Source organism: Nannospalax galili, unplaced genomic scaffold (assembly GCF_000622305.1).
Source record: "Nannospalax galili isolate Female #2095 unplaced genomic scaffold, S.galili_v1.0 scaffold1477, whole genome shotgun sequence".
Lineage (NCBI taxonomy): Eukaryota > Metazoa > Chordata > Mammalia > Rodentia > Spalacidae > Nannospalax > Nannospalax galili.
Window position 1 is genome coordinate 737,787 of NW_008339642.1, and position 14,194 is coordinate 751,980.

The 14,194-nt window shown below is 37.8% G+C and overlaps 1 protein-coding gene across 4 annotated transcripts in view; it reads right to left on the reverse strand.

Moving 5' to 3' along the window:
- Positions 1 to 14,194, reverse strand: part of Plcb1 (phospholipase C beta 1) — an 803,221-nt gene that overhangs the window by 222,673 nt on the left and 566,354 nt on the right. For all 4 annotated transcript variants that reach the window (XM_029564145.1, XM_017798487.2, XM_008834353.2 and 1 more), the window contains one exon: positions 12,755 to 12,901. In XM_029564145.1, the coding sequence (XP_029420005.1) occupies positions 12,755 to 12,901 (147 nt within the window). The remainder of the gene's footprint in view (positions 1 to 12,754; positions 12,902 to 14,194) is intronic.

Sequence of the window (14,194 nt, forward strand, 5' to 3'; positions counted from 1 at the left end):
TTATCATTCCTTGAAATTTGTTTCAGAAATACCACAGCTTTTCTTGTTTTTTTAAACATTGGTTGATTGATTGATTAACTGATTTATTATGTGTGTGTGTGTCCATGCCATGGTTCGTGTGTGGAGGTCAGAAAACGATTTGTTCTTTCTTTCTTTCTTTCTTTCTTTGGTCTTTTTGAGACAGGCTCTCCCTGTAGCCCCAGCTGACCTGGAACTTGCTATGTAAACCAGTCTGGCCTTGAGCTCACAGAGATCCACCTATCTCTGCCTCCAAAGTGCTAGGATTAAAGGCGTGCACCACCACAGCCAGCCTTGTAAAATGCTATGAGAGAAGTAGACTGCAGGTTGACATAGGCCCTGTGATCATCTCCGTCTCTGAGTCTCAGTGTCACTTCCTCTGTTCAGAACACAGCTCCGTCAGTGTCAACCTCTGCATGGGTGAGCTCACAGAGATCCACCTATCTCTGCCTCCAAAGTGCTAGGATTAAAGGCGTGCACCACCACAGCCAGCCTTGTAAAATGCTATGAGAGAAGTAGACTGCAGGTTGACATAGGCCCTGTGATCATCTCCGTCTCTGAGTCTCAGTGTCACTTCCTCTGTTCAGAACACAGCTCCGTCAGTGTCAACCTCTGCATGGGCCCAGCATTTCTTAGGCTCCTTTGAACAGGAAACCTTCCCTTTGGCTGGTAAAGTACTTCTATGGAACAAGACTTCGATATTGTTTTTACTTGTTTTAGTAATGGATATAAAGCATGAATAGCTACCTGAAGAAATCCAAGTCAGGGTATGGGCGAGGAAACCACTCATCCATGTTTAAACTCTAACTTTCTACATGTTGATTTTAAATTTTAATGAATTTTGGGTTAGGCTTTGGTTATATTTTTATTTTATAGCCTGCTTAACTGGTTTGGGGGAGTTTGAAGTTTTAAAGCAAAGATGTTCATATTTATCTGAAGGCCTATGAGAAATAGGAGTACTATATTAGTTTTTGTTTGTGTGTGAAATTAAAACAATAATCCTAGTACTAATACATGAAGCAAAAGCATATTTTGATCTATAAATCATAAAATAATTTCATGTGAAACCTTACAGCCTCTATTAACATTTTATATGAACTATTTTCCTTTCTTTCTTTCTTTCTTTCTTTCTTTCTTTCTTTCTTTCTTTCCTTTCTTTCTTTCTTTCTCTCTCTCTTTTTCTTTCTTTCCTCTTTCCTTCTTTTTTTCCCCATTATGTGATATTCTTCTTAATTCTCATGGAGGAAAAAAATACTTTGACTTATAGTGGAAAAAAGTAGTATACTGATAATTTGTTTAATCTAATTCAAATCCATTTAACACAAACCATGGCAAAACTGTTCATAGCTCAGAAAAGGGAGCCGGAAAAACAAGCAGTACACTCACCATCACAACAGAATTTATCAGTGTTCACAGCTTCAAAATCTGAGTATCTAAAAACATGTGCACACTACTGTTACTAGAAATTAAATTAGTGTTAATGGGAGGGCTGGGAATGTAGCTCAGTGGTAGAGCATTTGCTTAACAGGAGACACCCTGGATTCCACCCTCAGCAGAGCAAGAAAGAAAAAAAGCAAGCCCTTCTACTTCTTAGTAGCTGGGCACTGCACCTTGTGAGAGCTCTTAACCATCAATATGCTAAAACCTATATGGATCATATTAATGTATATTCATTCTGCAAATGACAGTTTTCATCATGAAGCTTTTGTGCATGCATATCATGTATTTTGATCTTCTTCCCCTCCATTTATGCTCTCTTGTCCTCCTTTTCTCTTTCCCTCCTAATGGTCACCTTCTGCAAACCCTGCCCCATCTGCTTCCAAGTGTGCATTGTTGAAGTCTAGACTCCATATATGAAAGAAAACATGTAGTATCTGTTTTTCTGGACATCCTTATATTAACACAATGATCTCTGGCTCCATTCATTTTCTTATGAAGTAACAAAAGTCCATTGTTCTTCATGGCCAAAGAGTAATTCATTATGTACATGTGCCACGTTTTCTTTCACTCATCTGTTGATGCACACCAAAACTGATTTCATATCTAGGCTAATAGAAAAATGCTACAATGAACATGGCTGTGCAGATACTTCTCTTGAATGCTGACTTAGATTTCTTGAAGTACATACCAAAGAATGGTATAGTTGGACCACAAAGTAGTTCTATTTTCAGATTTTTAAAATTAATTTATTTTTATTTTAAGTGTATGAGTGTTTTGTCTGTATGTATGTACATGCACCCATGCATGTAATGCACACAGAGGCCAGAAGAGGGTGTTGGATCCCCTGGAACTGGAGTTATGGGTGGTTGTTAGCTGACATATGGGTGCTGGGAACTAACCTTGGGTCCTCTGCAAGAGAAGCCAGTGATCTTCATGGCTGAGCCAACTCTCTAGTTCCCTGGTTTCAGCTTTTTGAGAATTCACTGTACTAACCTGGAAAAATGGAACTGATATCTCTTTGTTTATGCTTTTATCATTACACTGAGGGAGGACATTAGTGATGGTCCAGAAGTTAGTTTTCCTGAAAAATCCTTGGTGAAGCACACTTTATAGAAGGAATTATAAAGGGAAGTTTGAATTATGCTCTGTAAGTTTTCTTATGGTTCAATGTTGAATAATTTTCTCAGCACTATTATTATATGATCATGGCACAACACAATATATTATTAGTAATTATGTATTATTAGGAATATTAGTAGTTAAATATAATTTGTTAGGTATGAAGATTACTAAAGGGGGCTGAGACCTTAGCAGATGGCCTCAGAGTGCCCGGATCCAGCCTCTGCCTGGTGTAGGGCTGAGAACTCAGCAGATTGCATGAGAGTGCCTGGATCCAGCCTCCACATGGTGGTGAGCTTCCCCAAATTGCACCTTGCCCAACCCCCTAATTGGGATTATTCGAGGCCCTGCCAGCTTCACCAGGGGCAGACCTCTCTGCCCTACAGTAGGGGCTGAAACCTTAGTAGACCACCTGAGAGTGCCAAAATCGGGCTTCCCCTCAGCAAATTTCCAAAATTGCACTGTGAGAACCCGTTAGTAGGATCCCAAACATTAGAAGGAAGCCTGAGTATACCTGGCTGGAGTCTGACTTGGGCCTCTGTGGGGGCTCCTGAGTAGCAGACCTGAAACCATCAGTTCCACCCAAAGCAAAATCTGAGAAAACCTGAGATCTAGACTAACCAGTTTTACATACCCAATAAGAAAACAACCAAGGCACACCAATAATACAAACAGAAGCAGACTTCAGCTCAACAAAAGCAAGCTTGAGTTTCATACCAGAATCACAAACAGTAAAAGAAAGCCACAAGCTAAAATCACAACAGAAAAATAATAATATGGAAAACCAAAACAGCATGTTCCCACCAAACTCTACAAGTCATATAGGAGAGTTCTACAAGGAGAATCCCCTAGAGATAACCCAGGACACAGAATTTAAAAGAACAATCATAAACATGATCAAGGAATTCAACAAATTTAAAGAACAACAAACAAACAAATCAAAGAACTAAGAGAAGATAGGGATAAACTTCTGAATGAATTCACAAAAGAGATAGAAACATTGAAGAAAACTCAGGCTGGAATGAAGAAGGAAGTGAAAAACTCAACAAATCAATTTGAAACGTCAGGAGAAAGCCTCCCTCTCAATAGAATGAATGAAATGGAAAACAATATCAACACTGGAGGATAAAGTTGAAGAATTGGACCACTCAAGCAAAGATTATGAAAAATTAAAAAAAACCCACAGGAATGGAATATTCAGGAAATGTGGGATACCATGAAATCTACATATCATAGGCATAAAGGAAGGAGAAGAATTTCAGGTTAATAGTACTGACCAGATCTTCGACAGGATTGTAGAAGAGAATTTCCCAAAATTAAGGAAAGACATCCCCATACAAATACAAGAAGCACATACAACACAAACTCCCCATGGCATATCACAGTAAAACACTAAATGTACAGAACAAAGAGAGAAACTGAAAGATGCAAAAGAAAAACAACAAATCACATATAAAGGAAAACCCATCAGAATAATAGCTGACTTATCAGTGCAAACTATGAAAGCCAGAAGAGCCTGGACCAAGATATTTTCAGTTCTAAATGACCACAGATGCCAACCCAGAATACTTTACCTATCAAAAATGTCTATTATTGTTGAAGGGGAAAGTAAACTCTTCCATGACATGAATAGCCTGAAAGAATATATGTCCACAAAACCAGCCCTTCAAAGAATACTTGAAACAATACAAAGAACAGAGAAAAAAACAAATATACCCCAAGGGCGACAGAAAGAAACTAAATGAAAGTATGATTGTAGAAACACAAAATTAGACAAAGAATGCAAATAGTAATCAAAATGATGGCAGCCAATACACATCTTTCAATAATAATTTTCAATATCAGTGGATTGAACTCCCAAGTAGACACAGGCTTGTTGAATGGATTAAGAAAAAAAATCCATCTTTCTGTTGTCTGCAAGAAACCCATTTCACCTTTAAGGACAGGCACTACCTTAAGATGGAAAAGAACATTTCAAAAAAATGGCATTAAAAAAAAAAAGCAGGGGTTGCAATTCTAATGTCTGCCAAAATAGACTTCAAACTATAACTAATCAGAAGAGATGAGAGTCACTTCATTCTGAGCAAGGGAACAATTATCCAAGAAGATATTACAATCATAAAAATATATACACCAAACTCTGGTGCACACAAATTCACAAAACAACACTTACAGGACTTTAAGACACAGATTAACCCCAACTCAGTAATAGTAGGGGACTTCAATATCCCACTGTCTCCATTAGACAGCTCAACTGGACAAAGAATAAACAAAAAGACATCTGAATTTAAATGATATCATGCAGCATGTGGGCCTAACAGACATTTTCCAAATATTCTACCCAAGCACTGAAGAATATACTTTCTGTTCAGGACCCCATGGAACTTTCTCAAAAACTGACCACATACTGGGGCACAACCAAACCTCAAAAAATACAAAAATATTAATTCTATGCATTCTATCAGACGACAAGGCAATAAAGCTTAAAATCAACACCAGAAGAAGCCCTAGTAACTACATGAACTCATGGAGATTAAACAACACACTCCTGAATGATGAGTAGCTCAAAGTAGAAATTAAGAAAGAAATAAAAGCATTCCTGGAATTCAATGAAAAGGACAATATAACACAATAAAACCTCTGGGACACTTTAAAAGCAGTCCTAAGCAGGAAGTTCATAGCTCTAAGTACCTATATCAAAAAATCAGAAAGATCACAAATAAATGACTTAACATTGCAATTCAAGACTCTAGGAAGGTAAGAACAAATGAAACCCAAACCCAGCAGATGACAAGAAATAACAAAAATAAGAGCAAAAACTAATGAAATAGAAACAAAGAAAATGATACAAAGAATCAACGAATCCAAGAGCTAGTTCTTTGAAAAGATAAACAAGATTGACAGACCCTTAGGCCAGTTAACCAAAGCAAGGACCTCCAAATCAACAAAGTCAGAGATGAAAGGGGAAATATCACAACAGACACTCAAAAGATCCAGGACATTATAAGGGAATACTTTAAAAACATATACTCTATTAAATTTGAAAACCTAAAAGGATGGGTATCTAAAATCATGGGTACCACTAAAGTTAAACCAAGAAGAGATCAACAGTTTAAACAGACCCATAACATATAAGGAAATTGAAACAGTAACACAAAACCTTTGGACTGAAAAAAAGCCCAGGCCCAGATGGATTTACAGCAGAATTCTACCAGACATTTAAAGAAGGCCTCCAATTGATACTACTTAAATTATTCAAAATGATAGAAACGGACAGAACTCTCCCAAATTCCCTCTATGAACCCAGCATCACTCTAATAGCAAAACCAGGTAAAGACACAACCAAAAAAGAAAACTATTGATATAATCCTTAATGAACATAGATGTAAAAATTCTCAACAAAATATTTGCAAACTGCATATAGACATATATCAAAAAGATTATTCACCATGATCAAGTAGGCTTTATTCCAGAGATGCAGGGATGGTTCAATAAGCCAAGTCAATAAATGTCATAAATCATATAAATGGACCCAAAGACAAAAACCACACTTTTCAACCCAGTAGATGCAGAAAAAGCTTTTGACAAAATTCAGGATGCATTCATGATAAAAGTTCTAGAGGATATTTGACTGAAGAGAACATATCACAACATAATTAAAGCTGTATACAACAAACCCACAGCCAACATCATTCTAAATGGGAAATAACCAAAAGCATTCTCCTTAAAATCAGGAACCAGACAAGGCTGTCCAGTATCTCCACTCCTTTTTAAGATAGTGCTTAAAACTCTTGCTAGAGCAATAAAACAGGAGAAGGAAATTAAAGGAGTAATAATTGAAAAGAAGAGATCAAACAATCACTTTTTGCAGATGATATGATACTATACCTAAGAGATCCCCAAAATTTCACCAGAAAACTCCTAGAACTGATCAACACTTTCAGTAAAGTGGCAGGTTACAAAATTAATCTGCAAAAATCAGTAGCCTTACTATATACCAATAATAAGCAATTGGAGAAAGAGTACAGAGACACCTTCCCATTCACTATAGCCTCAAAAAAATATCTTGGAATAAACCTGACCAAAGACATCAAGGAGCTCTACAATGAAAATTTTAAATCTTTAAAGAAAGAGATTTAGGAAGACCCCAGAACATGGCAGGACCTGCCATGCCCATGGATTAGAAGAATTAATATTATGAAAATGACCATCCTACCAAAAGCAATATACAGATTCAATGCGATCCCAATCAAAATCCCCATGACATACTTCACAGAATTAGAAAAAAAAATCCTTAAATTCATATGGAAACACAAAAGACCCCAGATAGCCAAAGCAACTCTGAGCACAAAGAGCAATGCTGGGGGGATTACTATACCAGATCTTAAAGTATACTACAGAGCTGTAGTCTTAAAAACAGCATGGTACTGGCACAAAAATAGATACATAGATCAATGGAACATCATTGAAGACTCAAACCTGAGTACACACAATTTCAGGCACCTGATTTTTGACAAAGTTGCCAAGAACACACAATGGGAGGAAAGACAGTATCTTCAACAAATGGTGCCGGCAAAAGTAGATCTCCACCTGTAGAAAAAGCCAACTCCAAATGGATCAAAGATCTCAATGTGAAACTTGAAATGACCAGAAGGAAACATTGGCAGTAGCCTACAAGATATAGGTATAGGAAAGGACTTTCTAGAACGGAAACCAGTTGCTCAGGGATTAAACCAAGTGGGACCTCATTAAGCTAAAAAGCTTCTGTACAGCAAAAGAAACAATCAAGAAACTGAAGAGAAAACCAACAGAGTGGGAGAAAAAATCTTCACCAATGACATATCTGACAGGGGTTTCCCATCCAGAATAGATAAAGAACTCAAAAACGAATCAAAAAAGCAAGTAACTCAATTAAAAGATGGGCTAAGGATCTAAACAGAGAGTTCTGGAAAGAAGAAATAAAATGGCTAAGAAACATTTTAAAAGGTGTTCAACATTGTTAGTAAATAGGGAAATGCAAATTAAAATCACTTTAAGAATTCATCTTATCCCAGTCAGACTGGCTAAGATCAAGAGAACAAATGATACCAAATGCTGGAGAGGATGTGGGGAAAGGGGAACACTCATCCACTGCTGGTGGGGCTGCAAACTTGTACAACCCCTATGGAAAACAGTGTGGAGAACTCTTAAGAAACTACAAATGAACCTACCATCTGACTTGGTTATACCACTCTCAGACATATACCCAAAGGACTCGTCCTATTGCAGAGATCCTTGTACAATCATGTTTGTTGCTGCTCTTTTCACAATAGTTAAGCAATGGAAGCAACCCAAGTGTCCCTCCACTGATGAGTAGTTAACGAAAATGTGGTACATTTATACAATGGAGTTCTACTCAGCAGTAAAGAAAGATGAAATAATGAAATCTGCAGATAAATGGATGGATCTAGAAACTGTTATACTAAGTGATGTAACACAGGCTCATAAAAATAAAAGACGTATGTTCTCCCTCATTTGTAGATCCTTATAAGTGAGTGAATATCCTGACGTAACTGCAGGAACCAGGAAAACAGAACCAGGAAAATAGAACCAGGGAGGTAAAGAAGGAACCTGAGAGAGAAGAACAGTGGGGGACAGGTGTTACTAAGAGAGAAATGTATAAAAATGAGGCAGTTAAAGGGGAGGGGGAGAAGGAGGGTGATACAAAGAATTATGGGAATAAAGGGGAAGAAAGACGTGGGACCATAGCATAGAAAAATTATCAAGGGAAAAATGGGGAAAATGGGGACACTTTAAATGGGAAGGGTGGGGAGTGAGGATGACAGGGAGAGAAAGAGAAGACATAAATAGTGCCTGGCTAGTATAAAAAAAACCAGAGGGAACCGTATTAGTCCAAAAACCTACCGAAAAGTTACACATATAATATCCCTTCATGAGTCTTTGAGTTTAGCTGAAGATTACATAACAAGAAACGGTGCCATACAGGAGAAAACTTCCTTTGAGTTGTTGCCCAGGGTAGCCCAAGAGATTCCAAAATTTACACAGGCTATTGCCACAGTCCTTGATTGCCTCCTAGAACTTGAAGGTAAGACTATTGTTGAAGACAAGACATACTTTGGACACAGGATTTGGAGAAATGGAGTTGGCAGTGACCTGGGAACTATCTCCCCTGAAGCTAGCTCTCATAGCTTTGGAGAGCATTATGCAAGCTGGTAAGGGAGAGCATCAATCAATGGTTCAACCCCAGTTTCAAGGCCTAAAAACCACATCAATGTCCAGCACAGCAAACAACATTGGTACAGTAGTGGCACTTATTTGTTAGGGATGATCAACAGCTACCTAATTGGACTTAAAGCCCACTCAGTGGGAGGAAACTCATGTTTGATAATGCAAACCTAGGCAAATACACATATCTGGAGAGGTCATAGATCTTAGAGAAAACCACAAGGCTCTTATGTCCCTAGACAAATGTAATTTCTTACTATGTGTAAAATACAGATCCTTAAATTTACAGACAAGTATCCCGGTCACTACCCATCAAAGTAACTTCTTTTTCAACAGACAGAGATTATCACAGAGTTACACCACTGGTCACACACAGATTCTCTGTGAATTGCCCAAACCTAAGTGGCACATCTACAATGCAACCTCTACACCTAAGGCTTACCGAACATAGAACAAGGGATGAAGAGAACACTAATGCATCTTTCAGTTCTCAGTGACGCTCCCTCATGCCACAGAGGGCCAGGAACATAAAAGGCCACAAATGGCCAAAACACAGAGAATAAGTTTTCAGGGTGTGGGTCCTTGGACAGGACTCCTATATTGAGGTCCACCCACCCAGGGCTCAGGGACCATTATGGAAGAGGGGGCAGGAAGATTGTAATAGTCAGGGAGGAGGTGCATGACCATATGGAAATAGTCCTACAGGCACCTGGTACCCTTCTCCTATGAACTTACAGCAATGGTGTCAGCATGCAGAAGACCTGTGCAAACTTAGGAAGACAAAAACCCAGCACAGAACTGTGGAAATGAACAGCAAGCCCCAATCCTAGTTGAAGAATTATTGGCAGCTGATTACTGCCAGGTGAGGAAGAGCTGATCTTCTTGAAGGGAGAGACTCTAGACAGGCCAACGAAACCCCAGTGGATGAACTTGCACTGAGGGACATTTCAGGACACTAATTTTACATAATAGGCCTTAATACAAATGACAGAATGTATGAACTCTAGTGGGGGTCTACGGGAGGGTGTCAAAGGGGAGGGGGAGGGGGTGTAAACATGATTTTATGTATGAAATGTAAAAAAAATTTAATAGAAAATGTTTAAAAAAGATTACTAGAGGGGTGCTGGAGAAGTGGTTTAGCTACTGCTGACTCATTTACTATATGACAAATAAGAAAATTAATGAATGGAAATATACCCATTGGAAGGCATTTTGAAGATCAAAGGATTTTTGTAAAATTATTATGACTTATAGGCAGAAAACATTCTACATGTTTAAAATTTAATTGGACCTGTATTATTTTCTGATTTTTGTCCTGGGTATTTGACAAATTCAAGCCTCTATCATATGTTGTAGATTTTCAAGTTTCAATTCTTTGCATCTTCTCAAGTCAAAAGTCCAAACATTTTACTTGACATTCCACACACTTCCTTGAATTTGGGTGGAAAGTTTTAACATCGACACAAATTGGAACATTCTTTTAGTTATAAATGTAGGTCAAAAGTCACAGTTGCATTGGCAAGATTATCTTAATACTTACTGAAATTTCTGTGATATTTATTTCCTTTTAATCCTAGATAACGTTGTTTTAAGTGTTCACATTCTAAGAAGAATCTGTAATCTTCAGCAAGCTTCCATATAGGTCAACGTTACCAAAATGTTAATATCCCGTTAAGATGGGAGAAAGTCCTTTACAAAAGGCTTATAAATGTGTATGAGTGCTACCATTTTTTTTTTATCAGCCCAAGGAGCTCAATCCAAGGAAGGGGTGGACATCCTTTTCTTAAAAGTAAAAGACCTGCAGTGGCTGAAATAGGACTGAAAATTCTTCCATGCTTTCCATAGGGAGCCTGGTGTTTGTCCCCTTCTGGATCTGGGTATAAATGTGGCTCTTCAGGCAAGCAAAGAAAGAAATGATACCACAAAGCTTCAGAAAGCAAGTGGCAAAAAATGCAGTTAAGCCTCCTCCCTGTATTCTGGGGAACTTGTTTTTTTGTTTTTTTTTAATCTTTTTGTGGCTTAGAACTTTCATGTAAAAAGTCTACTGCCCCTAGCGGTGCCATGCTGAAAGGAAGTCCAGGCTATACGGTGAAACTTCTTGTAGGCAATAGGTTCATAGCCCTAAGTAAACCCAGTTGTTGGGTCATTTCAGTTGAACTGGCAAATGTGTTGGAGAAGGTTCCAGAAGGTCCAACACAATATCTATTTGAGTCTTCTCTTAATGCCCACACTTTCTCCCCAGGAGAGGTCCAAGACACCCTGGAACAGAGGTGTGCTATGCCTTCTTTCACTGTCTGAATTCCTGACACAGACTATGGTATTTATTTTATGCCACTAAGCATGGTACTAATTTTCTCTGCAGCAACGACTGAAGAATAAGGTATAGGATAAGCCAGAAAAATGTAGTTATTTTTGTGGCATGAATTTGTTTAGTACATAAATTTAGTTGAAATAAAACAGGAGATGAGTGGCTGTCAAGCCTTGAAATGTTGACAAGCATCTAAAATGCAGTTCAAAATACTTCAGAACTCAGACACTATGAGTTTGAATAGATGGCCTCAGACTGTGGATTACCCTGAGATAGGCCTCTGGTTGTCTCAAGGTCATGTTTAATTTACTATGGTAACCAAGCAGAAGCCGAGTTTACAACAAATGGACCATGTACTTGAGACTAGAGTGAACCTGAGGATTTCTCAAAAGAAATGACTGCTGATCTGTCACCTGGCTAGATACTGAAATTTTCTTGTATGCCCTACATCTACCCAATGCTTGAGTTTCTAGGCTTATATGAATACTGAGAGTCCAGCCTGCAGCACAAACCACATACTCCTGGACAAGGAGCCACCAATACATCCCAACAGCTGAGAAGTCATGCAGTCCATCTACCTCCTACAGACACCATATAATACCCTAGACTTCTGCCATTTTGTAGATGTTGAGAATGTATGAAGCAGGAAAGTAATGTGGATTTTAAAAGCTTTTCTTATTATTTTTATTTTATGTGTATAAGTGTATTGCCTGCATATGTGTAAGTGCACCTGTGTTGTGCAGTGCTGGTGGAGGTCAGAAGAGGGCATCAGGTTCCCTGGAACTGGTGTTATGATGGTTGTTAGCCACCATGTGGGTGCTGGGAATTGAACCCAGGTCCTCTGCAAGAGCAGCCAGTGCTCTTTAACTGCTGAGCCATCTCTCCAGCCCCTTAAAACCTTTTCTTTTATAATTTTAAACAGCAGTTGATTTTCTCTGAAGATGTTTTTAAAGCTTGTGATTAGAGATTTGTAATAAAGAAAATATTTAGGAAGGAATATGTTTTGATCATAAAAATATTCTCAGCTTATTTAATAAGCTTTTAAACCTTTGTTTATTGAAATTTTAATTCCAAACTATGGCAAGATAATATATGTATACACACACACACACACACACACACACACACACACACATACACACGGGAGTACATTTTCTTCTTGATGATTTCCTAAAAATCTTGCCAATGTATCAAAGTAGGACACAAAGTATGTTTTTCTTACTTTATTACATTTTCTACTAAATCTCGGTTGTCAACCAGATTTCAAGAGTTTTTGTTTGTTGTTTTGCCTAAATGCCTGCTTCCCCTTTGACAAAAGACGCCTGCTTTCAGCTGCAGTCACTGAGGGATTCACTGAAGGTCTTGGAGCCCTAACAGATGAACACAGCATAGAGAAGAAGGTGGAGTGGTCAATGGCTTTTTCCTTTTTTGTGGTGCTGGATAGGGACCAAGGCTTCCCACACTGGCTAAGCATCCACTTAGCGCCACAGCCTCAGTGGAAATGGCTGTACAATGACTCAAAAATCAATGCTACAAAAAAACATTCCATTGGTATGGAGATATTGGATACAGGTACTGTTTAGAAGACTTGAAAACAAGACAAGCTGTAGACTGGCCAAATAACAGACAACTCCATACTTGTACCTGTGAGGTAGGTGTTGTGTGAGGAATTGATGAAATAGTGAGACAGCGGCTGAGACATGTCTTCATTCAAATCCAGTTTCTCAGGTGAAACGACGCCATTTTCTTCTCCGTTCAGGTAGCGCATGAACCCATCCACTGATATCTGCCCTGGAGGGAACAGAGTGAGGCGTGTGAGTGCGTTTTTCCTGAGACTGGTGGGGCCAGCTTGCCTTGACAGCACCCCCAGCCCGGCCCCCTCCAAAAAAGAGAAACCCTGGGGCAGCATGCAAGGAGAAGACAGCTATAAGTTTCATCTGAACTTGGACACACATTAGGATTATGCGTTTATTACTGTTATCTCCAAATATCAAAAAAATGTTTTTCTAATGGCCACTGACTTTTCAGAGGATTTAAATAACTAGACTCTAATCTCTTGTTTTTTAAATGCAGGAATGAACATTAAGTTTATGGATTAAAAATGGTTAACTTTGGATAAATCACCTTGAGGTGATTTTAACTCAAAATATATGCTTATTTTATACATTATAAAACATAAAATTGTAACAAGATTAAACAATATATTATTATTATTCCATCAGGAATATATATTCCACTTTTATAATCCAAAGTTATGAATGAATGTTTTTATTTTAATTGACATGAAAATGTTCATCATCTTTTTCTCTTCAACAGCAAATAAATATCACAACAAGTGAGTTTTGTCTCACAAGGTCAAACTGAATTGCTCAAGTAGGGAGATCTCCGAATTTTATGTTTAGTACAATTTCACTTCAAATGGAAGAAATTTGACTCATGCTTCTAAGATTATACTTAAAATGTTTCTTTTCCTGTAACCTTTTTGAGGTAGATATAACTACATATTAGTAACATTCCCTTATTTCCATTTTACTGAGGTATAGAAATTACACATATTCATTGCAGATAGAAATTCATATTGCAGATAGAAATTATACATATTCATTGTGTACAATTTGATGTTTCATGACATGCACCAAGATGACTCTGTCATCCCAGCAGCATCTTAGTTACAGAGACAGACATATCTTAATGAATCTGGCCAGTCACCTCAGTTTGTTTCTTCAACTTTCACAGTCAAAGCTTTATAATAACAGAAAAATTTTGAGGGGTGATAGTGCCAGTAAATGTTGTGAGTCATATGTAGCATGTCTTACTTTCTTATTGAAATAGTTTTGTGTTAATTTAAAGATACCACATACTCATTGAAGAAAATGTAAGCAGTGAGATCCACACAGAGCAAAAAGAAAATTTTCTGAACATCATTTTTCTTCAGAAAAAAACTGTGTTAAAACTTTGCTGTGTGTCATCAAAACAATGTGTTTTTGCATATTTCTGTAATGAAGATAGAAATATATATGTACACATATAATATCAGTAATTTCTTTCAAATTAAGTGAACAATTCATTATAAACATTTTAATG